The sequence below is a fragment of the Poecile atricapillus genome, chromosome 1 (assembly GCF_030490865.1).
Source record: "Poecile atricapillus isolate bPoeAtr1 chromosome 1, bPoeAtr1.hap1, whole genome shotgun sequence".
Lineage (NCBI taxonomy): Eukaryota > Metazoa > Chordata > Aves > Passeriformes > Paridae > Poecile > Poecile atricapillus.
In genome coordinates, this window is record NC_081249.1 from 123,197,277 (window position 1) to 123,224,505 (window position 27,229).

Consider the following 27,229-nt stretch of genomic DNA (forward strand, 5'->3'; position numbering starts at 1 on the left):
CTTATTTTCCTAGAATGAATATTACAGGGATCTTCCACTTACAGTCTCTTTGGTAACATGACTAGGAGAGAAACCTTCTGACTCAGATGATTATTTTTTCATTTGCTTTATATTTTCATTTTTTATCCCAGGCTTTATAAACAGCTCCCCACCCTCTCAACACTGTAAGACTGATCATGTCTTATTTACATAAAACAGTTCAGCAGCTCAAATTTGAGAAGAAATGCCCTCAAGTTTGAGGTGTTTCCATCTTTCTGTGATTTCACTTGATGTCCCTGCTGTCAAGCTGGATCAATCTATGGTTTTCCTGGTCAGCCTTACAAGCTTCATACAAAACACCATTAAATTAGCCTCCTGCCAGACTGGGTTGATGGTTGACCCCAGAAACTCCCTATTGTAATGGCACAGCTTTTACCATTGCCAGAGACATTAATTAATGAGACCCAGTAGGTGTGAGATAAAACATGCAGAAAATATTCGTATCCATATCCACACTTAAAAGGAGAGAAGGGAAAGAAGAGAGCAAAAAGGCAAAAAAACCCCAAAACCTCTCAAAAGCAGAGGAATGCTTGGCTGCTTGTTTGAGAGTGTAACACTTTAAGGCATTTGTACAAAAGAGAAATATTAACTAGTGATGGCTGCATACTTGGATACAGCTGTATGAAAACTCTCAGGATGTTGCCTGGACTGACTCACTTTGGCTGATCTGCAGGATGGAAAGTGGTTCATTGCTGTCTCATCTGGTGCCTCCATCTCACCACCACGTTACAGGACACAATACATATGAATATATCCATATCCTGGCTTTCATAGAGGGCTGGGTCATAGATCCCAAACCTGCACTTCATATATTTATGTGGACTAAAGGTGTTTTGTCTACAGATGCAGCAGTACCTTTAAAGAAGTATCTTCGCATATTGGTTTGGGTTTTTTTGTTTGTTTTTCTTTTTCTGTTCACATTTGGCAACAAAAGGGGACTTTCAACTCCCCCTTTTACACTCAGCCTCACCAAAATCAGCAGGAACATTGCACAATCTCTACAGCACACATGGACAGAAGTCTTTCTCCTAAACAATGGATGGGAACAGGCAAGACCAGGTCTGAACACAAAGTTTGTACTGACACAACAAAACTATGTCTATTTACCAATGACTTAAGAAGGAGATGTGGGAATCCACGTCCAACCAAGACAAGGCTGAAGAAAAGGGCTTCTGCTATTAAAATCTCTCCCAGGTTACATTATTTCTTTTTTCTATTTTCTTCACAATATACACTCCGCCCTTCCTTCAGGGTTGTGACTACATAAACTGTCTCTCTCTGTACAAGTTAATCCTGGGATGACAAATAATTTCCTCCTTCTTTGGCAAATGAATAGTTATGGCATTAATGAAGATAAAATTAATTCAATAATTTAAAACAAAAACACAAAAGAAAAACCTAATATTGAATTTACAAAATTATGCCAAAGACATAATTAAGATAAATGCTGATGTTTAATCTCGTTTTCTATGATTCTCTAGTCCTGTAAATCCAACAAAATTGTATATGGATAAATAAAATGAGTCACTTCTCACATGAACCCATACAAGCTGTCTTTAGTAGAAGTCAGTTAAAAATTAGTTTCTAACTGAAATTCATCCTCAGACAGTGAAGCACAAACCCCACTTTAGTTCATCTGGAGGTCCATTGGGTCCATTGGGTCTCCAAACACACCAAGGCTGGACTGTACCCAGTGGGGGGAGGCACCGTAGTTTTAAACATTAAACACTTCAGTTTCTTATGGCTGCCTTAAGTTCCAGAGGTTCTACCAAGAAGCAAACTTAGCATGTCAAAAGACAACTGTAAATCATATTTCTGGTATTCCAGATCAGTTTTTAACCATATGAGGAAATTGCTTCTCTGAAGAGAAATTCACTAGTGAGACGACAGGTTTGTACACTGAGATTTTCTTCCTTTCTCTCTCCTTCATTTTTTCTTCTATTGCTCTCATTTTATTATTTAAAAATGCTGAGATGTTAGAAAAGACATGGATCACCTCAATGTGCCAGGCTAATGTTTAACCTTAAATTTACACATCACAGATAAAAAGGGGTTGTACTACAAATTTCACAGCTAAGTCCCTTATTTCAGCTTGCCTGGCAGAACCCATAGTACTAGGGTCTAAGTGCATTCCTCCTTAAATCATCCTTAGCTACCTTTTTTTAAACTCCTTAGAACTGAATTGGATTATAAAAAGTCTTCTGGCTGAACAGTCTTTCAATTTATTGTTTGTCATTGCTGATCTACAGATAAGCTTCAGCTTTGCTGTCACCAGAGTTAATCTGGTCAGAGCACCAGACATAGTAAACCAGAATCTTCCATCAGAGAATTATACAATTGGTGCAATGCCAAACTTTGTAGCTCCAGAAGGCAAAAAATTCGTGACTTGGGACTATGTTGTTTTTGCAACACTATTTTTAGTCTCTGCCAGCATTGGAGTCTTTTTTGCAGTTAAAGAGAGGAAAAAGAAAACCTCAAAGGAATTTTTGGTGGGTGGTAAGCAGATGACATGTGGACCCATAGCTTTTTCTCTTACATCAAGCTTCATGTCAGCAGTAACAGTCCTGGGAACACCCTCCGAAGTTTATCGCTACGGGGCATCCTTTGTGCTCTTCTTTCTTTCGTACACACTTGTTATAATTTTTACTGCTGAACTTTATCTACCTGTTTTTTATAAGTCTGGCATCACAAGCACTTATGAGGTAAGTAAAAATCATAAAATAAACGCACTATTTTAGCATAATTAAATATTGTGCATGTATTTTTTAGAGAATAATTAAATGTCATGCATGTATTTTTTAGAGAAAAATCTTTGACAGAAAGCTGTCTGCAGTGTTTCACAGAACAAATATATTGATATATTAATTATTCTTAAAAATTATATGCATTATTCAAACTAACTATTTATATTGTATAACTTGAAATCACAGTCTAAGGGTCAGAGCTCCTTTTGTGCACATATAGTACAGACAGGATATGGGTTTACACACCAAAATTTAAGCACCAAATTAAGTTAAGTTGGAAAATATTTAGGCGTATCCAAATGCTTCTGGTCTTTTGATTATTCTGCTCTGGTTTAGGGAGACAGACTTTAAGAACAACATTCAATACTATCCAATTCAAACTTAGTCTAGATATGGTAATTTTGGCCAAGTTACTGTATCTAAATAGTGGAGGTGGGAGGAAGAGAAAGATGGTGGCAGGCCTGCTCAGAAAATAAAAAAGAAAGAAGAAAAAAGCAAGTCAGGTCTGGGGAATGAATTCAAGCATTCTCTAGGAAATGAAATTAACGACTTCTGAATTTTGTAGAGTTTTTGCCTAGCATTTTCCCTGGAACACATTTTTTCCTTCATAATACAGCTCAGTAGCAGCCCTTGTAACCTGCACATCCACAGGACAGCTACTGAGCATTTGGGATGGCCTCTCACTCACTCCAGTCAACTCCTGCAAGTTTGGTTGCTCCTGTCTGTGGGCACTTTCAAGTAAGCAAGAATTGGATGGTGGAACTGAATTAGTCACAAGGAACTTTGTGGTAACAGAAAGGCTACTGATACTCACTGAACCCAAACCCACAGAAGGGCTTTGGTCAAACAGATCTGCCTGGGTATTTGGAAATGTTTTCAAGTCAGTGAAGAGTAAAATTGAACATTGCTGCAAATAGTTGCATTTTCTAGTTGGTTTTGACCCAATACCAGAGAATCAACCACTTTTGTCATCTGAGGCACCAGAAGTGTCATTGTAGACAGAGAGACCCTTCAAGCATGCTGAAAAGATGACGGTTGGCTTCATGAATTATTTTTAGAAATAGCTCATCTTAAATTATATTATTTAGAAATAGCTCATCATAAATTAGCCACGTATTTATATGGCAGACTGTGGGGTTTGTTACACAAGATCAGCATGAGCAAAATGAAGTAAAAAGATGCTTTGGCAGTACAAAGTGCACAGCCTAGAGACTCTTAAAAGAGAGGGAACTTGTACAGCCCATGCCTGGTGTCTGCTGGGGTGCACATGGGACTGTGGCCCAAGAAGAGCCTCCCTGCATGGAGGCTGCACAGGTCAGAGAGACTCTGCAGAGACCCCAGGTGGTGATCCAGCCTTAAAACTTGGCCCTTTGGGTCTAGAGATCCACTCACTTCTGCAGCTATTTTGAAGGTGGCAACACCTCTCTAGATCCTTGAACCTGGAAGTCCATAAGATCCCCCTTCTTGCCTCTCCATATTGACAACGTGCAGATTTGGCTTTGGGCTGAGAAAGTGGGAAAGCCAGCTTAGCTCATGCACTAGGAAACTCCACATTGCTGCTCCACCATTTGTTCCACCTCCACTTTTGTCACTGCTGGAGTCGATGCTGCTTCTGCTAAAGATGAGCCCAAGTTTCCCCACTGTGTAGTTGGAATATAATTTCATTTGAAGTTTAAATTTCTTTGTAGCTCTTGGGGTCTTCCCGTTACTCCTGGTACAAAGCAGGTACTGATCACTGCAACCCAATATAGAGCTTCAAGTACATGGTGCAGATGAGAAGGTTTCTTAAATGTAATTATCCTTATGTCTAATGGCAACCCTGCTCTTCTTGTTAACTACTCATAACAGCAGTGCCAGCTGCCAGTAAGTTTACTTGCACAGTAAGGTGTTACTCAGGGCAAACAGAAGGGTAACATCTGTGTCACAGATGCTACATGTGCACTTTACTGAAATTACACCTTTTCCTAGTATTTGGAGTTAAGATTTAACAAGATTGTCCGTCTTGCTGCAACCCTGATTTACATCCTACAGACGGTAAGACAACACTGACTCTTTTTTTTTATGCTAACTTCACTCAACATTGATTTTCACAGACTAGTCTCACACAGCACATTTTTTATAATGAGGTGTTTTAATGAGTAATCTTTTTTTCTTAGATTTTTCACTTGAACTATGAATGCTAAAAAGAAAGTTTGATTATGTTTTTAACTGTCTAACTTCTCTAACTTTTCCTGTTTAGCATTAAGAATGCCATTTTAGCTGTCTTTAACACTCTTTAACTGTCTTTAACAGCACATTCTTGGTTTCATTATGTTCACTTAAAGCCTCTCTCTCTTCCCAAACATGTGGATTCTGTTTTTCTTGAGAAGCTGGCCAAGCTTGACCGGCTATGTTTAGTTACCCATTTATGACACTGAGGTGAATTGTCCTGTTTGAAAACTGCTGCACAAGGTATCCTGGGCAGATGCCTGGGTAGCTGTGGTCCCGTGATGGTGACTGCTGTGACCATCTTGAAAGGTTACATTAGTTGTGTATTTAATGGAAATATGGGTTTTGATGGGAGATGATGAGACATTTCCTTCTGCATTAATTCAACTTAAATAATTCCCAGACCTTTGGCAGTAGATCTGAATGCTTATTGACTTTGATGCTTTGTTTCTCCACCAGTTCTCTCAGATCTTACATGTAAAGGGTATTGGGTCAGTTACTTTGAAAGGGATTGAATGGAAAAGTGAAAAATTAATTTCTAACATAAATGCAACTTAATTTCTGTGTCACTGTGTTTTCTGGAGACACCCTTTTTCTATTTCATCTATTTGTCTTAGCATTAGAGAAAAATGTAATACAAAGACAGAAAATAGTCCTTCCCTCAGAAAGTAATTAAACACAAGATTTTAATTTTTAAGGGCTGAAACAGAAAGCCATATACAATATCAGCTGATCTAAAGAAACCCCTAGATCTGGTGTTTTGCTCAGAGCCCTACTCTAAATACAGGTTTTATTACTGAGCATTCAAATACATCATTTTTCTCCTTCAGATCCTTTACACAGGAATAGTTGTCTATGCTCCATCACTGGCACTCAACCAAGGTGAGTTCTTATGCTGCTAATCCAAATAACCACACCAGAAGGATTGCTTGAGTAAATGAAGTATCAAAAATAGATAAAGACAAAAACCCAACCATCCTCAAAGGTTCTATAAGAAGGATTTTGTCTTCACCTTGTAGCTCTGCATTTCTGACCCCTCAGGTTCCCCTCACACCCAAACATTAGCAGGAGCCTCGTGGCTGCTCTTCTCCTTTCCTCTCAGAACCAGCTGAAGGGATTTCAAGCACACAATTTCCCAATATCCTGACAAAGTTCACAGTACAAGCTGATGATCCAAGACCGTACTATGTACTTTGATTCCCCCTCTCCCTGTCTTTTGTATTCAGGTTTCCATGGGCATAACTCTTTTCCCCATGGCCAGAGATGAATGCTGTTCTGCGGTCTGTCCAGACTCCTTCAATTAATATTTGCAAACTAGGCAGAGAGCATCCATCACCACAGATGGGATTTGTAATTTTACTGTTACAGGGCACAAGGAATCATCATGGCCCAAATCCTGATTTTACCAAAAATGATTGGGAGGCTATTTTCATTATTCATTATCTGAGTTACATTCAGTCTGTCCAAAGGCACTGCTCACACAGCACCAAATTTTCTTCCTCTGTCATGCAGCTGAATTCCTTGTGAAAGTTCTCAGTCATATGATTACACCATACTAACTTTGCTAATAAGAAAACCTTTATGAATAGCTTTGCCCTCACAGACTATGATTGGTGGGTGAGATTTCAGTATCAGCCAAAACAAAATTTGTGCACCTTGTGCAAAGAAGCTACGAAGCAGATGAACACAGAAAGTTGTTCTAATGAGGCACATTTTAGCATTATACCATTAGATGCAGGTAATGGAGTTTACTTAGGGGCTGGGGTTTTTTTCTGTCTTAGGATTTTTGGGTATCTCTGAAGAACTTGGTTTCTGAAGACAAAGTTCTGGACTAAGAACAGAAGTGAGGCATTGCTTGTACACTCTGTCCCATCAGAATGACATTTTTGCTTTATGAAAGTCTTCTTAAATGTTACTTTTGCTTGAAAATGAGTTAATTTCAGTTTGAAAGAAAACAATAATGCAAAACAATGTTCCCTAACACTTGAACAATCAAGCAAAGATTGATAGACACAAAATATTAAAATTAATAATTACTCCTATCCATTTAAAGCTAAAGGATGACAGCTCTTCTGCTACCTTCCAGATGGTTACATCCATTTCACTAACAATTTTGTTTTCATTGGTTTCACAGTCACTGGATTTGATCTCTGGGGCTCAGTGGCTGCAACAGGAATTGTCTGCACTTTCTATTGCACTCTGGTATGTAACAGGCATAAGTGAACAGCTGGAACATAGACAGTTAATGTGACCATCCTTTAAACATGACAGACTATCAGAGAAGGATGGCTCCTGTGGAGAACATAGAGATAAATTTCTTCAACACTCTGTGTTTTAAGGAAGTTTATTTGGAGGGGAAAAAAATCCTCTCTAATCCTCTGCTGTATGTCTCCATGTTTAAACCAGACATTTTGAGACAGAGTCCAGATAAGGAGGCCATAAGCTTCCCCTGTCATCTTTTGGGAAGATGATTCTTATCTTACAAATTGTGGGCTGAAAAACACTGTAACAAAAATTGTGCTCAAGACTAAAGCACAAAAACCTAGGAAGGACAAGCAACAGGTCAGAGAGCTTTACTTTTGAGTGGAAGCAACATGAGACTCCAAATTCCAAAACAGATATATTGTATAGATATTTGTAGGGAAGCAGCAGCGCCCAGGGGCTCAGGACACAAACAAATTGCCATTCCCTTTGCCACTAATGAGTTTTTTCAATATATCACTCCACTCTAGTTGAAAACACTTATGAGATGCTCTAGTAGTGATTTGATCAAATGGGAAAGTAGCTGTGGAAGAAAGCTGAATGGCAAACTTTCCAGAGCTATTTTTCTGTGTTAGGCTAACAGTGGACCACTCTGCTCTTAGAATATATGGAGTTCTACTTGATGTAGGAGCAGGCCAAAAGTCCCTAAGCTTTTTTTCCACACCATGATATGTTCTTCAAATGCATATAAAGGGGGCAGAAAAAAAGCATTTAACTGAAAGTCAAATATTCTCCTGTGCCCATGGACAAGCTATTTAGGCTGTGAAATTTTCTGACCTGCAAAAAGACACACTTTGTGGGAGAATGCAAAGCCCTGATTTGCTCGGTGCTGTACAGCTCACAAGCTGTCCAAGTAAGGAGTCTTTCTACATTTTTCAGTACTTTAGCAACAGGAAAGAGGATTGAGGGTATACAGTTTCTCTTTGTTTTAGGGAGGATTAAAAGCTGTTGTCTGGACAGATGCATTTCAAATGATTGTTATGGTGGCTGGCTTCGTGACGGTTTTGATTCGAGGAACTAGTGTGAATGGTGGATTGACCAAAGTCTGGGAAGATGCCCATGAAGGATCCCGGCTAAACATATTTGAGTAAGAAACAAGTTATGCAAACCATTCCTTTCTGTATATTTAATGTTTAGAAACCATACCCTCAGTAAGCCAAAAATACACAGGCTTGGTTTTAAATAACCTTGGTGACTCAGAGAAGCCCATTCCTCATCTCTTCAGCTATTGGCAGTGTATTTGACCTTTAAGAATGTTTAACTCTTTCAGGAAATCAAAGGTCTGCTGAACTGAAGGGGAGATTTGCCATTTTTCCTTGTGTAGCTACAAATGCAGCCCAGTTATTCCTTCCAATTTCATACGCAGAATATTCTGCGTTGGGAGGGGTCCACAAGAATCAGCAAGTCCAGCTCATAAGTAAATGGCTCATACAGGGATCAAACATGAAACCTTGATGCCATTAGCAGCATGTTCAAATCAACTGATTAGATTAGCTAATCTCAGCAGCTAATTGTATATATCTTTATTTTTCTATTCATAAAACTGACGCTACATTTTACTTGCACTCACCACAGCAGCAATCAATAGAGCACCAGTGCACTGGGACAGAAACCTGACCTTCCTTTGGCTGTTTGGGGTATTTGTTGGTTAATCAAGGCAAGTCCGTGACAGAATCCAGCAGCAAGGTCAAATGTTATCTGCTGTCCCGACCAAGATAAGGGGAACTGCAAGGATATTCAAGACAGAAAGATATTCTTGTACGAGTTAGATTTGCTGAGTAACAGGATTTTGTTGTACAAAAGATAACACAGCAGCTGAAGCAATTTCTTGTAAAGGAAGTTACATCCTAATGATGTGTCACTAAAAGTTTACAGGATTCTTTTAGAGTTTAGTAAGCAACCTTTTTCCTTACAGAAGATGGGGTCCCAGACAGGGTGGCTTGTAGGTCTGCTACAAAGTGACACAGGTTTGATGTCTGAGCATAAGCATCCATATAAATTTAATTAATCTCAGTTAAATGATCCTCTGACTAGGTCAGAATGATACTTGATTATCCTGACTTGAAAACCATGTGTTCCAATATAAAAGTAAAAAAAAACCTCCCAAAGCTGAGCACATCAGGTGTCTGTTCTGGAAAACAGTATCACCAATGCAAAATTTTTGATTCAGATGGCAGGACATGCCAGATAGCTCTGAAAATAATCACCTACCTCTTGCTGAAAAAAATATGTTTAAATAAAAAACTAAATTGCTTTTTCTTTCTTTCTTTGTTTATTTCTTCTAGCTTTGATGTTGATCCTTTAAGAAGACACACCTTCTGGACAATAGTTATTGGAGGAACATTTACATGGCTAGGGCTCTATGGAGTCAATCAGTCCACGATACAAAGATGTGTTTCCTGCAAATCAGAAAAGCATGCTAAACTGTAAGCTACCTGTTATTAACCTGTTCTTGCAATCAATCAAGAATTACACTAAGTTTGTCAGCTATACTAAATAAATATTGGGATCCCATTAGGTGGCAGCAAGCTAATTTTACTCTGACAGTCTTACTGCCTCTGCCTCAAAATTACTTAAGTATATGCAGAGGAAAAAGAAAAATCTATCTCTTGCAGCTTATCAATTTATGATCAGGCTGATAAACTAATCCTCAGAAGGAGAGTATGGTAAAGGTGCCAACACAGAAGTTGTGCTATCTACAAATCAATTGTAAAAATGTATCTGTTGGAACTGTGTTTATGTTATACTGGATTAAAAGTTGTTATTGATTTGGTGGAGCACTACAGTACAAGGTATTACCTATTTAAAATTAAATCTTAACAATTTCTTAAAATTGTGCAGCATCAGAATAATCAGAATCAATGAAGAACAAAGTGAATCTTCACAATATAAATATGCAGGTCTCCAGCTTGCTACCTGCCTCAACTTCAGCAGTAGTATATGCATAGCTAGACATTTTACTCAACAATCAGATTTTTTTCACACACCTAAGGCCAATTGCTTGCACTTGTGGCTAAAGAACAAAGGTGGTAATTTTTTCCTTTTTCAAACAGTTAGCTTTTTTGCTGCCTGTAAATATATTACTTTTTTCTGAAGGTCATGATTATCTATATTAATTTATCCTGTAGAAAACCCAGTGTCTGAAAAACATCTAGAAGTCACACCAGTGAGAACATCACTAGTAACAAGCTGGATTAACCTTTGTTTCCTGGTAGCACACTCTGAACTTGTCTTAGCAATAGATCTTGTGCAAGGTGATGTCCAAACATGATGTGTGCTCTGAAATGAAATGAAATGAAATGAAATGAAATGAAATTAAATTAAATTAAATTAAATGAAATGAAATTAGATTAAATTAAATCTGGCAGCTCTCAGAACCTGCAGGATTGCTGACCCACAGCCACACAATCTTCCTAGCAGATGCTGTCACCCACATCCATTTCATGGAATAGTGAAAACAACCAAGACTGTTACTTTTCATGATAACATTGGAAATTATATTCTGTGTGCCTTAAAGGCAGGAGAGCATCAACATCTCCCAAAAATCTGTTCAGCATGTCCCAAAAATCTGAACAAGGGACAGGAATGACAGACCCAGCACTCAGTGCAGCCCATTCTGAGTAGAGGTTACTTGACTCTTCCAGCTCATTTTTTTAAATCTTGCTTTGAATTGTACAGCCAGTTTGAATTACATAACCAGTTGGGATTAAGGGATCTCCCAAAAAAAGTTCAGAATAAATATCTTGTAACAACTTTTTTATTTATCATCCATGAAACAGTTTCTCTCTTTTGCTCTAGGGCACTTTACCTGAATTTATTGGGACTTTGGACAGTCCTAGTGTGTGCAGTATTTTGTGGACTGGTGATGTACTCTCATTACAAGAGTTGTGACCCTTGGACTGCTGCTTTCATTTCAGCTCCTGATCAGGTACAGATGTCCATTACAATAATTAGGAGCTGCTTTGCACTCAGATATAGCACATATCAGGGCAGCCTAATTTTGGGAAGTGCTCTATGTCCTTTCAGCACTCAGGGACTAAGGTGGGTGCCAGATCAGGGCTACAATAATATCTATTCTGCCACTCCTGCAGTACTAATTCAGTTCAGCATTTTTGACAAAAGACATACCCTTTGCTCAAAATCTGAAGCCATGTTACTTGGGACAACACCAGAATTTCACAACATGCTCAGAAACATAAAATACTTCTCTTCCATTACCCAGGAAACCCTTAATTAATTTCTTATGTTGCTCTTGTGCTCCTTCTGTCCCAGCTCATGCCATACTTTGTTATGGACATTTTTTCTTCGCTGCCAGGAGTCCCAGGACTGTTTGTTGCCTGTGCATTCAGTGGAACACTAAGGTTTGTGAATCTAAATCGACATTTTAGCTGTTTATGATAATTTCTTGAGGATCCAGAATGAGGGAAAAATATGAAACCCTAAGAAAAGCTCAGATGTTTTTTCTTAGAGCATTCTAGGAATTAGCAGTAGTTCTTTATTGAATTATGTTACATCCCTGGAGGTATTTAAAGGACACTTAGGGACTTGGTTAAGTGGTGGACTTGACTGTGCTGGGTAAACAGTTGGACTCTGTGATCTTAGAGGTCTTTTCCAACCTAAATTATTCTATTATTATGTTTATGATAAAGTCTAACTCTACATCTCCAGTATCATCCTATACCAAATACATTTTAGAACAATATTATCAATACAAAGTGTAGAAAAACTGAGTTTAACTTCCCAAAATACTCTTGTGAGCTGCTTGTGGTGATACTGTCTTTACTTAAGCTAACTGCCACAATATCATACTCAGGGGTGTGAATGTTTTCAGCAGGTCTGTCTGAACTGTATTCACCAAAGACAGGCTCACTCACTGAGCTGGAGGAATTGGGCCATGTGTGGAGGACCAGGGTGGCACTAGTGGTGACTGCACATCCTTCAGTTTGTAAGGGAGTAAAGTTTTAATTCTGGAATTTGTCTGTATTTCAGGTCTTTGCAAACTTTTAAATTGAAGGGTCATTTAGGATGTGTTTCTATCTTGTTCCATGCCAGCACAAAGCAGAGCCCCCAGCAGAAGCAGCAGAAACCTCAGTTAAAGCAGCACATGTGAAAAATACTATGAATCATACAGTTCTTGGAGAGCATTAGTGCTGAAAAAGAGGAAGCATTTCTTCATAAATACAGCTTGATTTCAGATTATATTGCCTCCTATTTACTTACCCTTCTTCTCCCTTCCTACAGCACAGTGGCTGCCAGCATCAATGCTTTAGCAACTGTTACCTTCGAAGACTTGGTCAAAAAGGGTTTCCCAAACCTCTCGGAGAAGATGAGCACGTGGATCAGCAAAGGCTTATGTGGGTACTCCAGATGAGACCCATTTCTTTAGCAGCAAAGGGCACTGCCTAGAGAGACTCCCTCAGAAACACTTGCACTTTGGAAACCTCCACAGGAATGTAACCCTTTATAAACCCTCAAGGTGAACATCAGCCTGATGCTTCGGTAGCATTGAGTATCAGCACCATTATGGCAGAGAAAGAAATGCAGACTAGTATTAACAGCCACTCCTCAAAATCCTTGGAAAAGTTTGGTCTGCTGAAAATATTGGAAAGCACTCCTCATAACACAGAAAGAATATCAATGTAGTTATTACCACATTATAGTAGTATTTATTTAGAGTAATACAGTAATTTCGATTCAAATTTAGAGTATTGCATAAGCAGGTTCTTTAGCTTTTTAGAGAAAAAGTATGAAAACAAAAAAGTAAAAAACCCCACAAAATATCATCAACATATTAGGCATCCAACATTATTTTAATTTTTAGGATATTTGTTACAATTATTGCAGTAAGATCATAACCCGTTTATGAATACCATAATAATAACCATAATAATTTTATTTAAGTTCATAAATATCATGAAAGAGCAAAACCCATATATTTTATATCTCTGTAACTGCTTCTAGACTTCTCTGTGTTTGTTTTTCCACTTACTACTTAGTTTTTTCACTCTGGACCTAGAAGGGTAATTTTTATATCTGAAACCAAGATGTGCTAGCACAGAAGTTTTGGTTGGCTTTACTCAAGACTTCTGCATACAGAGTTTCACCTACCATGAAGTTAAAATTAGTGTCAAGGGAAGAAAGCCATGCTGTTTTATCATTTATCAGCTCATTTATTAGATTATTTTAAAAGTGACACTAAAAGGCAACAGAAACATTTCTTCATGAGGCATAACTTCTAAATTAATTTCATTGCTATTGTTCTACTTTGTAAGGAATATCAATCAACCAAAAACCCAATGAGACTTCAAAGAAGACACCTCTGGGTGTATAATGATCTGCTCTAAACATTCAAGAAGAAGTGCAAATCTCTCTATCCTGCCTGGTCATCCCAGACATTGCTGAGCTAGAACCCATCCCCACTATTAACCAGCACTGAGAACATTGGTACCTTATTTTTTCCAGGTGTATTGTATGGTGTCCTGTGCACTTCCATGGCTGCAGCAGCATCGCTGCTGGGAGGAGTTGTGCAGGTATTTCTCTGCTTCAGGAATGCAATTAATAGAATAGGAATGAACAGAAAATGTGATGGTGATGAAGTGAGCAAATAATTCTGCTAGCTCTGATGGCTGCTAGATTACCTAAACCATTTCTGTGGACATTTTGCTGAGAGGAATAAGGAGGTCAAAAAAGAAATCCCCTAACTCCTTCACTATTGACTCACTGCTAGGAAACAATACTAATCATGATCCTGTCTCTAACTGTGCCCTGAAATCACTGCTTATCCCTTCTTTCTCACTATTTTCCCACTGAAAATTACTGGCCAAAATCAGAATTGGGCATGCTTCCCCTCAGCCACTGCCCTGAACTCCTCTTTCTTCTCTGCACCCACAGGCTTCCCTCTCCATCCACGGCATGTGTGGGGGGCCAATGCTGGGATTATTTACTCTGGGAATTGTGTTTCCCTGTGCTAACTGGAAGGTAAGGAAACAAAAATCCTAATCTCAAAGAAAATCTCTTCTTTTTTTTTTTTTTTTTCTTAAAACTTCATTTTGAAAATCATTTGGGTCTTTGAGCTGCTTTTCAGATTTAGCACCTGAGGATCTATCTATTTAATACATGCCTTTTCCCTGCCTAAATTTAACCTGCTGAATCTAAGTCTACCCAACTGTGGAATAATTGGTGATTAGATTCGCATGAGGGTTTTCTTAATTTTCTTTTGTTTGTTTCTGAGTTTCATTAAGAAGAAAAAATTATTCAGTATTTGCACCAGCCTTGGGATGCACGGAGTGATTACAAAAGCTTTGCCTTCATTCTTCCACTCAAAACACGAGTTCAATTCCATATTGCCCCATTAGGATTTCCATCAAGGTTAGCAGAACTAAAACTAAAATCTGTACCACAGCTTTAATCACACTTCTGCTTCGACTTTTATAAATAGAGGGCACTAAAGCACCGTGTTTTATACCTTAGTTGAGAGAGAACAGGATTTATTTACACCATAATACATCATTACCTACTCCTGCCTAATTCATATTCACAGAAAAGCACTTTCCACATATCATCTTTAACAGTATCTTTTTGTACTTGCCGAGGGTGCTCTCGGAGGCCTCTTAGCTGGGATCAGCTTGGCTTTTTGGGCTGGCACTGGCTCTTTCATTTACCCTGCACCACCAGCAAAGTCCATCCCTCTGCAGCTGTCTACCCTCAACTGCACACTGGCCAACAGCACCGAGGTGCTGCTGACAGCAGCTCCCACAATGGCTCCAGAGAGGTAATTTTCCTCTTGTTACCACTTAAACCTGTGTTTTGCCGAGTGTGCCAGCCCAGCCTGCAGCAGGCAGTAACCACAGGGCAGGCTGGGAGGGCAGACTGATGCCTGAGCTGCATTTTGCTGGCACATTCAGGCAAGAACTCATCACCAGCTGCTTTTGTCACCTCTTCACAGGCCTTTGCTGGCAGACACCTGGTACTCTCTGTCCTACCTGTACTTCAGTGCCATTGGCTGTGTGGGCTGTGCCATCACAGGCTTGTTGATCAGCTTTATAACAGGTTGGTGTCCTAAACATACATAGCCATAAATAGAAATAAATGTGCTTTTGCATAAGCTGGCTCTGCTGTTAAAAAAGCTCTTAAAAAGTCCAGTAGGGGACTTGAGACAGATTCAGAGAGGAGAGTGGGCTCTGATCCTGCTCCCCCAGCTCATGGTCTGAGGTTCCCAAGGCTCACACCCAGCTATCCATACACTCACATATTATTATTTTCTTTCTACAGGACCTAGTAGAGGAGAAGACATCCCACCAGTGTTAATTAAGCCAGTTTGCAACCTGTTCTGCTTTTGGTCCAAGAGACTCAGAGTATTCCTGTGGTGTGGAGTGCAGCACGACAGCCTGGAGGTGAGTGCCTGAGGGCATCAACTCGGCCCAGGAGCAGTCAGAACACCTCCATGTGCTGAGCACAGGAATAACCAGCTTTCAACAGCTGCTTTTGAACTTGTGCAAGGGATGCTGCACAAGCACCACAGGCTGGAAATGAGATCAGCCAGACCTTGGTCAGTAATAAGTTACCTATTTTTCCTGTTTTCATCAAATAAGGGGACTCAGGCTCTTTGAAAACAAAGAGCCCTCAGGAAAGCCAGGAACTCATGACACAGGGTGTGACCTCCCTCTCCCTGGCCTCCTCCCTTGCAGACAAAACTGCACTTCACACAGCTCACCAAGCTATTGCCTGTTGCCGCTGAAGATGAATAGATCACACGGACACAGGTCGAGGTGTGGTGAAGAGAAGAGAACGTTTATTTTTCCCCCCAGGATTTATAGGCTTCTGACCACGGCCAGGGATTGGATGGTCAGGATAACACTTTCTCACTGCACTGGCCATGAGAGATGCCCATCACAAGACGTGTAACAGAAAGAATGTACACATATTTATGTTTATAGTTACTGTCCTGGGAAAGTCTTTAGGAAACCATGTCAGCAAGCTCAGAAGCTGAGTTTTCAGGGTGACAATTGCCTTCCGCCAAAAAAGACTTTAGAACTCGTTTGCTCATGAAGTTCTCTTGCTGCTGCCATCCCCATCAAAGCCTCTGCTCTCCGGATCAACTCCAGTCAGAGTTGAATTTTAAAGATCTGGCTCATGTTTCAGATATTTTAAATACAGAATACGTCCAATAAAATTTAAAGATATAGCACAGCTGTATTTTAGGTCACAACAAAACTTTTGCCCTCACTTCTCAGTTTTGCTGATAAACATGCTGATAAACCAACAAATTTTCAAGTAAGATAAGTAAGAGTAATCTCACAATCTCACCAGCATCTGAGCTGCTCCTTTCCACCGCCACCTCCTCCACAGCAACAGGGCCAGCTATTCTCCAGGTGCCCCAAGGCTTTGTAGCTCATTAAAAAGGCATACAGAGTGAACACCTTTCTTCTTGCACTGTTTTAATAGTTTTCCTTAATAATATTTTATTTCCTAATAGTTTAATCAAAGGAAAAAGACAGTGAATACAGGCTTTAAACTACAAGGGTGTTTTCTTTCTTTTCTTCAGATGGACTTTGAAAAAAAACTGCCTAAAGTTGCTGCAAACAAAACCAGAACAAATAACACCTTCAAGAATAATACCAACAGAGAAAATAATCACCAGATCCATGGTTACAAGTCTGAGGAAAATTCATATACAAATATAAGCAGAGAATCTCGCCTCTAGAAGCTGAGGGACAAGGGACATTTAATCAAATTTAGTTCTTCAGAAATTAATAACTTCTTTTACTGCATTTACCAGCTTGTAGGTGATCAAGAGGGAGCAATTGCTCCCTATAGCAATAAAGGACAGATTTTTATTTACGAATTTCTTGGCAGACCTTGGAAATGATCAGACAATGGGGTTTTGGAAGCACTGCTGTTTTAGAAGAAATGTTTCATGGATTTTGTTTTGGAAGCTCCCACCCAGACTTGCAGCTGCAATACATCTGCATCACACACTCTGTTCAGCAACTCTTACTGAAGGGAATGTGCAAAAGTGAGCTTGAGATAAATTAAGACTTTGGAGAAGTTTGTGAGATGTCTCACTAAGGTGAGTCTGTGAGCTGCCCTTGATGGAGAAGAGAGGTCAGGTTGAGCCTACACCCAGGTATCACAAAAAGTCTCCTCACAGGAGCCTTGTATAGACCAGACTGGTCTTTCAGTCACTGAGATAACTGTGCTTGCTTTGGGGAATTCAAGTTTTCTTTACAACTTCTCTTTGTAAAAGCTATAGGACAGAGTAACAATTTGTACTTTGAATTCAGGATAGTTCTTTATCTGTGTTAGTTTTCACGTCAAAAGGATCCCCTTTTATGCAATAAAGAAAATAAACAAATATTTAATGATGCTCATGCTCCCTAATTGAGAATTCATGCTGATTTTTGAAAAAAAAGACACATAATTAAGCAAAATAATCTGTCTGGTATTATGTTGTGGAAGCAGAACACTCAGTGCTCTCTTTCAGTGAAACGCATTTGTTCCAAAATTTGATGGTTGTAAAAGTCAACAGATCACCTCTCACCTTGATAAACTTTTGGATATAGTTTTTCAATAAATATATGTGTTTTTAAACAAAATTCACAACTGAATGAAACAGACTGAATGAAAAGATCAATGATGACTCATGGACTCAGCTGATACATTTAGCTTGTTTTTCTCTGAAGAGCCCCACCGTTGCTTTTGCTTTATCAGTGACCATCTTTATGATGTAGGTGTTTGTCAGTCTGGTCCTTGAAGTTATTTCCCCTCTCTCTGTTCATGCCCTACCCCTTGGAACTGGTCCCAGGATTTTAATTAGAGAACAGAAATAGCGGTCTGGAAATGACACTCCCTTGCTTGCACAGAACAGTTTGTCAAGAAACTGAGAACCAAGTCAATATTTGTGTTAATCCCTTTTACACTGATTTTATAACCTCATTAAAGCTTCTAGCTGAGTCTGGCTAGCTTTTTGCTGTCTCATGTGGCATCCTTTCCCTTCCTGCTTCCATACTTGGGATGGTTAGCAAGGCAAAGATGGAAACTCAGTAAATACTACTGGATCATTTATATCTCATGGCCACACCCCTTACTGAGAAGGTTGTATTAAGAAAGTCTAACTACCCTGCCTAAGGATGTAAAATAATTCCTGAATGAAGGTTGTTCAAAACACACATATGAAGCTCTATAGTCAGAGGGAGTATGATAAAACCCTCTCTAGTCATAGCTGGAGGATATCTGATTCAGATATTTGTAACTCTGAAGACAATCAGGTTTCATCTGAATATTTCTTAAAAAGCAGTTATCATTATTCTCTGCACGTGTTTCACAAGCCTGGCAGCACTGGATGCACTACAGACTTACCACAAGTCATCTGCCACAAAGAGAATCTCAATTTATGCTTTTAATGTCAGGAAAAAGTGAGTTAGGTTTGCTAGAATTGCATTCTCTCCAAATGCTATTGAAGGAATATCCTGAAGGATTTTTCTTCAAGTATTGCCAGACTGGTTTTATTACAACTAAAGCTACACATTGAGCTCAAGTCTATTTTTGTATTTTTAGTGGAGTCAGCCAAAGGGTTATACAAATTCCAACACGTGGATGATACATGACAACATATGATGGCTAAAATCCATAATTCATTATTCAGCCTTCTAGCAAGATTTAAGGATAAGTCCTAGCAAAACTGCAACTCAGAGAAATTTCCATTCTTTTTAAATTAGTTAATTAATCTGTTAGTTAATCTGTTTAGTTATCTTCTCATTTCCTCTACATCCTGAGCCATTGATCTTTCCAGAGGCAGATCTAGCACGTCCACTTGGGTTGAAAAATTGAGATTATGAAACTAGGAACAGATAAATCCTAGAAGAGCTTAAATTTAAGAAATTGTTAGTCACTAGTGAAAGCAGTACAACATAAATGACTGAAAATTTGAAAACTCAGTCTAGCTGTGTCTTGAGGCCAAAATAATTGAATATTTAATTGTTAAAAATGCCTGAGTGAACCATGACCCTGAAATTACTTTCTTACAAGACTATGATTTGAATGCTCATGAGCACTCACTTTTCAAGTATACAATTGCTTTTAATTATCTTTGAATATTTGGAATAATAAAGCTCACAGCCTTTTTCAAAGATATCAAAGTTTATTACTGAAAAAAAAAGGTAATAATCAAATGTGCATGATACAGCAAGTAGTTGCATTTGTATATGTAAACCTTAATAAAGTAAATAGCATCCCAAAGACAAATTTATGCCAAAAGTGTCTTACAATAGTTAATCAGATTTACAACTTTTTCCTCAGTGAATTATTTTACTTCTGGGGTACATAGCTGCTTGTAAAAGCAATCTTAAAACACAAAAGAAACTGAAAGCTAACATGCTGGAGGAACTTACAGCTTTTGCACAGAAAAGTAGATTTCTCCAAAATGCTCTCTGATACTGTAAACTTGTTTTAAATATTACTTACAAAGTGTAGATTCATGAGTAGAAAAAATAGCTGAAATTTTATTCTTACTCCTTACTTAGAAATCAAGCTGTATTTAAACATTACATAAATTTCAAATATATACACATTTTAAGAAATCTCTTATGATCAGGATATTGCAAGTTAGCCAGGATTATCAGAGTAAAAAAATGACTGAACCATCTTATTCAGTTAGATTTTACATGAGATTATTTCAAAGAACCAAAATTTCAGTGATACTACTCTAGGTAAAAATTAGAGCCAACAGTTTGGAAGATTTTTCAATACAAAACTCCAAGTTGTTTAAATAGAACTTGAAAATAAAACATGATCTGATTTTTGTTTTCATTATTAACAGAAAAATCGTGTTCTCAGTGGTTAAAATCTCACTAGCTTTAGACTCCATTGGGTTTAATCCTAATTTTTTACCCTGTTGCATCCTAACAAGCAGCTCATGTCAGTAAGAATGCAAACTACAGAGAACAACGAGCAATACAGAGGTTGAATCAAGAAGATAGAATGAGCCAACAGAACTAACACAAGGTCATCTCAAGTGCAGTGAAGAGGGATTTTACCATCAACATTTTGAGACTAAATCCCAGCCCTGGATTTAAAAAGCTCCTGTGTACCATGGCATAGTGATTTCCCTACTGTTCCACTAGAACTTTGTGCTGTTGTGGTAACATTGTGCTGTCACGGTTACGCCAAGGTTATCAGAAATCCAAATTTCTAGTAAATGTGCTTGCAATGGCAATATCAGACAAAAATTGTCAAAACCAATCCATTCTAGAAATCTAAAAATTATAAAACTGCGTGGGGTATTTAGGATGTATGTGCATGTGGAGGAAGGGACACAAGGAGAGAAAGCTGTGGTGCTTGGGGAGGTGGCTGAGAGGACAGAAATGGCACAGGTAGTGGTGCCCCACACTGTCTCACACTGAGTATGCAATCAGTGCACACTGATTTGTAAAAAGCACCAGACAGACCAATATTTGTGCACTTTCTGCTTTGGCATCTCAGCAAGGGACATCCAAAAACAACCTGTAAAAAAAAATCTGCTGTTACCGAATTGGTTATAAAACACTGAGGATAAGTAAAGAATGAGCCAAAGGAGGAAAAAAAGATCAGGAGGCCTGTCCCCGTGCTTCATCCTCAAACCCTTATTTTTCAGAGCCTGCTGCAATTCTGGAGCAGAACTTTCTGGAGTGAACATGAGCCCTTTGCTGCCTTCTGCTCATTCTCACTCTCCATACACTGATTGCTGAATTTTACCTCCGAAGAATGTGGGTTTTGTGCGCATGAGGTTGAGCAAGAAAAGACTTAGGGAATTTTTTAAGTTACTAGATTTTCCACTACAGGCATATAGGTTAGAATTCACTTAAACACTTTCAAAAAGTGTCACTTCATGCATTTTAGCCATACAAAGCATGCACTGGAACAAAATAACAGGTCTGCCTGGAAATGGACTTCTGTTTGAATTCTAGAATCAGTCTTAACATCAAATCATTATTATGAAATGCTGCCCTTACATTTGTTTCAAACTTTGTCCCCAAACAAGCAACATCAGCACTTTATGAGGATTCAAAAAAATAAAATGCTTCTGGAAGTACTACTGCATTGTAAGTGATTACTGATACTCCTGTTTTTATCTCTGTCCATTTTCTTCATAAAAATAGAAACTAAATAGAAAATGTGATTAAAAAAAAATTTCCACTAACTTTATCGCATTCATAAGTAGCTGTTTGTATAAAATTAGTTTTACTGATAAGGCTATTGCCCAGTATATATAAAAAATCTAGTTTTAGTAAGTTTTAATGAAAATTGGTGACTTTTACAGGCTAACTATGCTAATTGCCTCCAAACAAACCGTGACATAATGCAAAAGTTTGCTAAGTCCCACAGTGCCATGTAGGACTTGGCAGGTATCTCCAGTGGATTCCCTGGCTCCAGAAATTCTCTCTGGCAACACTCCCAGTTGGAGTGTGCAGTGGAGGAAGCCAAAGCAAGGAAAGAGCAGATGTGCATTACTCATACGATTAAACTGATCATCTTAATGGCACATTAAGAATAAAACATCACCCAAACTGTTGCCTTTCCCCATATTAATACTCTCCCTGAAGCTGTATTTCCCAAGGTATTTTTCCTTCTGTAGAACTTTTTATGAAGGAAACTTCTGGAAATTAAGGTATTTATCTACTTATTTTTACTAGTCTGTCTAGACATTTTCCATTTGAGCTTTCCACAGGACACATTTGAGCCTAACTGTGCCTCAGAACACAATTTATGGCTAGTTGTTGGAAAAGCACAGCCACAGCAGATGTGTATTTCATACTAGTGAAGATATGTACTTCCAAAGAAACATCTAACAAAAACAAAAGCTCACTTATCATCCATCATCACTATTGAAATTTTAGCCCTGACACTATTTTCTCTATAAATCCTTTCATGAAAAGGGTTAGGAAAGAGATGAATTGTTAATGTTGGAAAACACCTCCAAAATTATCAGGTCCAATCTTTGACCAAATATCACCATAGCAAATAAATCACAACACTAAGTGCCATGTCCTGTCATTTCTTGAACACTTCCAAGGATGATGACTCCACCACCTCCCAGGGCAGCCTGTTCCAATGCTTTCAATGAAAAAAATTCTTCCCAATGTCCAACCTGAACCTTATTGTGTGCAGCCTGAGGTTGTGTTCCCTTGTCACTGGTTGCCTGGTAGAAGAGGCTGATTCCCCACTTGCTACAATCTCTTTTCAGGTATCTGTGGAGAGTGATGACTCCTCTGAGCCTCCTCATCTTAACTAAACCACAGCTCCTTCAGCCACTCCTCCTATGAATTAATCTCTAGATCCCTTAACAGCTTCACTGCCCTTCTCTGGACAAGCTCCAGCACCTCAGTGTCTGCCTGGAACTGAGGAGCCCAGAATGGGACACAGGTCTCAACACGCAGCCTCATCAGTGCTAGGACAATCACTTCCCTGGTCCTGCTGGCCACACTGTTTGTGACACAGGACAGGATGCTGTGAGCTTTTCTGTCCACCTGGGCAGATGCTGGCTCGTGTTCAGCTGCTCTTGACTAGCATCCCTAGGTCCTTTCCACTCTGCCCCCAGCCTGTGGCATTGCAGTGGGTTGTTGTGATCCAGGGACAAGACTTGGTACTTGGCCCATTGATCCAGCCTGTTCACATTTCTCTGCAGAGCCTTCCTGCCCTCCAACAGATCCAACAATGCCACACAACTTAGCTTAGTATGGTCTGCAAACTCACTGAGGATGCCCTCGATCCCCTTACTCAGATCACTGATAAAGACATCAAACACAAATGGCCTCAATACTGAGCCTTGGGGCACCACGCTGCTGACCCGGATAAACAGCCTTCACTGCCACCCTCTGGGCATGGCCATCCAGCTTTAATTAGCTTTAATCCAGCTAAGAGTACACCTGCAGCCACCTTCTCCAGGAGAATGCCATGGGTGACAGCTTCAGAACCTCATCATGAGGTTTGCCTTGTTTCCCAATCTCTGCTGAAGGGCGCTCAATCAGCGTGCTGTGGGAACCTGAGCTCAATGCTCAGGCAAGCCTTAGCACTCAGTTGTGAGTACTCTTAATGCCTCCCTCTTTGTAGAGACAAACTTCAGGGAACCTCTCATTAGGATGGCCAATAAAACAGAATTCTTATTTTCCTTCTTTTATTCACCAAAATTCAGATCTCACACAGTAGGCACAAATTTAGAATAAAATGTCATAAGAAATTAGGTGTATATCACGTATCTGGACTTTGTGCCATCTCTGAAATGGAAATTTCTTTTGTCTGAATCAAGATGCAGAATTTTTTTAAGAATAACACATTTTGAACAAATACTTTATATATAAAAAATCCAGTTGCTCATGCAGTCTCTCCAAGGGCGCATGCATAGAGCAAAGTTTTCATAGATTAGATCTGCAATGATCCAAAGCATTTTTGCACAAATTGAGGTTCTAAAGCTTTGTCAAATTTCACAAATGCAGCCTGCATGCACAGTCTAGTCATACGAGTCATTTTTTGAAAAGACAATATTTAGAATATGAAAAGATCATTCACCATTCAAAAAATACATTATTCCTGAGGACAGTGTGTGCATTATTCTTTAGGAAAATAATGTGCAGTCCATGAAAACAGCACAAGCAAAGTCGAGCAAAAAGGTTTCTCAGCTTAAGCAAATGGCAAGACAGTGGCAAGACCTTTACACATTGTTGATGTCCTCCAAAAGTAAAGGACACACAGAGTGTTTTTCCAATTTTCTTGTGCTTTTCCAGTGCATAAAATGCACCATTTCAGACCTACACACTTGCCTTTCATATACTCCTATATTCCAGTGTCGAAAAAAATCATAATATAGATATATATGTAAATCTCAAATGCAAAAAAAAAAAATTAATGTGGTTTTTCAAGTCAAATTGGAACTTGCCTAGGTATGTACTGACACATGCCAATATCAATAGCAGAAACAAAAAAGTATAAAATAATATTTTCAATTTTTGCCTGATTTTTACCCTGTATATGACTTCATAACTTTATAACTTGGGCCAGCCAAGACATTTTGTTTTTAGAGAAAATATTAAAAAGAGCTCATCTGTGACCTTCTGAAGCATTGAAATATTATCACTAGGTGGCACAGAAACAAAAACTGTGACACAGGGTTAATTCTGTTAAACAGTGCTTGACAATCCACAGAAGGAGACAGAGAGACAATAAATTAAATAAAATGTTGTGATTCTATTCACACTGAGGAGAGTGCAGTAATTTTTTTTTCTGATGTTGACTCTTGAGGAACTTAATGCACAACCCAGAGTATGAAGGAACAAATGAAGGAACAAAACAGCCTTTCCAAAATCTGGCAAGCTGAGTTCCATCAATCCTTTATCACAGAATGTATGGGTAATGTATCTGATTGGACCAGATCTTCATATTTATTGCCTCCTTTCATGCAGTACTACAGACAGTCCTACGAGTGCCTTGTCTGGTAACAGAGCTGAAATTAACCCAGAAATCTCATTAATGTGGTGAAACAACTGAAGAAATTAAAAGTCTGATGTTAGCTCTCTGGATACAATCCAGATCCTATTTACCCACTTTGATGGGCTCTTGAAATTAATTTCAGTGAAACAAAATAAAATTATTGTGCTAATAAATGCAAGTGAGTACTGGAATCACACTTTTTAATTTAACAGGATAATGTAAATAGTGAAAATTCAGGTCTTGCCATATCTGTCAGCAGTGATTTTGTTGTAGCTTTATCCCTAAAAATAATGTCAAAATTTGTAGATTTTGTGGTTACTGTGCTTTGCTGACTCTGTTTTTCAGATTTTTCTCATCCAATATAGAGATGCATTATTTAAAATTGTACAAGAGAAACAGAACAACTGTAACTCTGTTTATCCATTCCCTTCCCTGCAAGGTATCCCTTCAAACTTTTTTCACCATTAAGTACTTTTCCTGTATTATGAAATGTTAGTGACAGACAATTTCATCACCAGAATGTAACTATTAAGCACAAGCAACACTGCAGTATGCTGTTTGCACATAAAAACTGAAATTTGATTCTTCAATGAACATCTACTTTTGTAGTGATTTTATCGAAAAAATCCCCCCCAAGTGTAAGAAGGCATACTAATAATAATAATAATAATAATAATAATAATAATAATAATAATAATAAATCTAAGAGTAACCACAATGTGTGTACGCATTTATATACAATCTGTATACATATTTGCCTGTATCCAGCTCCAATGTCATGACATATTTAGGCCAATAAAAGTGTACATTACTGCAACATTTACTATTAGAATAAGAAGAACATTGTTACACTTTGCTCTTCTTCTCCTTCCCTGAACAAGCAAGCCACATGTTATACTGCATATCTCATATATATCTGCAGAAGCTTGCATACTATAAAGATATAATTGTATTTTGAAGAGAAAGTCATTTGCACTGCATGGGAGTATTTCAAGTTAGCATTCTGTGAAGTCATGGAATCACTGCTCAGACTGATCAAGAGGAACAGGAACACAGTTAGCATGGAAATGACAGTTCTTTCACCCTGCAAATGTGTGGAGATGGCCTTTCCACACACGAAAGTGGAAACTCAACTCAACAGCTGTGTAATTTTCAAATAGAAAATTACATTCACCTAGCGCTGCTGTTTTCTTTCGGAATTTGGACTTTTTGGTTTTCAACTAGATGGATAAATTAATGACACTGATGTGCAAATCTCAAACTGCATAGTATATATTTAGCAGCCACAGACCCCTTTTTTAGGGTAGGACCACATCCACAATCTCAACAAGAGACTAGGACAAACCTGACAAAACAGTAAGCCTGAAAGATCAAGTCATGGCCACAAAGGCAACAACTGCTCTGTTCTTTAGAGGCATTACAGATGGAGCTGAGCAATCAGAAGCTGTACAAGTAGTCAATATCACATAACTTGGTTTTAGTCATGCCCTTATTCTATATGTTCACAGGTAATTTGCTGTTTTCATCATACTGATAGTATCTTCATAAACAGCATGAAAATCCATTGCCTTTTTTTAAAACAGTGTCCAGATTTTTAATCTGTCTGCACATTTCTGAATGCCAATTGTGATTGGAGCTCATAATAGACCAGCTAGAGGTAAGGCTTTTTATTGTCATCATTGCAAACATCTATTTTTCAGTGCCCACTGAAGTATGCAACTGTACAGCCTAGCAAGAACATATATACACCACCACCAAATCTCACACAGATGCCAGACTGACTTCATTTTGTCACTTCACTCTCCATTTTCAAAGTGTTTTTGTTGTATGGTGGTGACTAAGGCCATTCATGGTGATACTGTTTCCCATTCTTTTTCCTTTCTCTTTGCAAATGTTCCAGTTCAGCCTCATACATCATTTCCTGGACTAAGTATTTCTCTCTTCTCATTCTGTCACACAAGTCTTTGGGTATGTCTGGAATTAGGTAGGCAATGAAGGACTTTATTCCAAAAACAAGGTGCTGAAAAGAAAAACAAAAACAATTGCTTAATGTATCAATAAGTATTCCTTTGTAGGTCTACACTTTAGAGCCTAAAAGTCTGTGGCAAAGCTGGAACTGAGATTCAATTAGTGACTGAAAAGCAACTCCTTTTTTTTAAATAAAAACACTCATATGGGAGTAAATGAGTGATCTAAAAGAGATGGGCAAATGTTAAAATCAAATCAAAATTTAATCAAAAATTAAAGGGTAGAGTTAATGACTTAAATGAAGATGTGACTACAGGATATGCTAGTTTGATCAACAAATGCAAATGCTACCTACAAGCAGTCTTTGTTCAGGGCTTATAAAAGAAATAGGTAATCAGATTCCTGGGTAGCATGCATTATGTTCTTCAAACTTAGTATATATTTTTCTACTTTTATATTCATCTAGGATTATTTATCATTTTCCTGAAACAGATTCTCTATCTTGTAACAACTGTGCCTAGTATACACAAAACTTGCATTTTTTCTTT

The 27,229-nt window shown here is 38.5% G+C and overlaps 2 protein-coding genes across 2 annotated transcripts in view; one reads left to right on the forward strand and one right to left on the reverse strand.

Annotated features, from left to right (window-relative positions):
• The first annotated feature begins 2,125 nt into the window (after nt 1–2,125).
• Nucleotides 2,126–23,342, forward strand: SLC5A12 (solute carrier family 5 member 12). Its single transcript, XM_058828647.1, has 15 exons — nt 2,126–2,741; nt 4,752–4,817; nt 5,822–5,873; nt 7,126–7,193; nt 8,186–8,340; nt 9,539–9,679; nt 11,052–11,181; nt 11,526–11,614; nt 12,495–12,607; nt 13,716–13,783; nt 14,145–14,231; nt 14,846–15,024; nt 15,199–15,302; nt 15,525–15,646; nt 16,798–23,342. The coding sequence occupies exons 1-15, from the start codon at nt 2,385–2,387 to the stop codon at nt 16,954–16,956; spliced, it is 1,890 nt and encodes a 629-aa protein (XP_058684630.1). The 5' UTR covers nt 2,126–2,384; the 3' UTR covers nt 16,957–23,342.
• A 1,079-nt stretch (nt 23,343–24,421) lies between these two features.
• Nucleotides 24,422–27,229, reverse strand: part of ANO3 (anoctamin 3) — an 84,027-nt gene continuing 81,219 nt past the window's right edge. The window contains exon 26 of the mRNA XM_058847459.1: nt 24,422–26,733. Coding sequence (XP_058703442.1) covers nt 26,551–26,733 — 183 coding nt within the window. The 3' untranslated portion in view covers nt 24,422–26,550. The remainder of the gene's footprint in view (nt 26,734–27,229) is intronic.

Bases quoted from the DNA above. Each gene is read 5' to 3' on its own strand.
- SLC5A12 (XM_058828647.1), top strand. From the start codon at position 2,385: ATGCCAAACTTTGTAGCTCCAGAAGGCAAAAAATTCGTGACTTGGGAC. The intron at 13,784-14,144 runs GTATTTCTCTGC...CTGCACCCACAG, and splicing joins TGCTGGGAGGAGTTGTGCAG to GCTTCCCTCTCCATCCACGG. The intron at 15,025-15,198 runs GTAATTTTCCTC...ACCTCTTCACAG, and splicing joins CCCACAATGGCTCCAGAGAG to GCCTTTGCTGGCAGACACCT.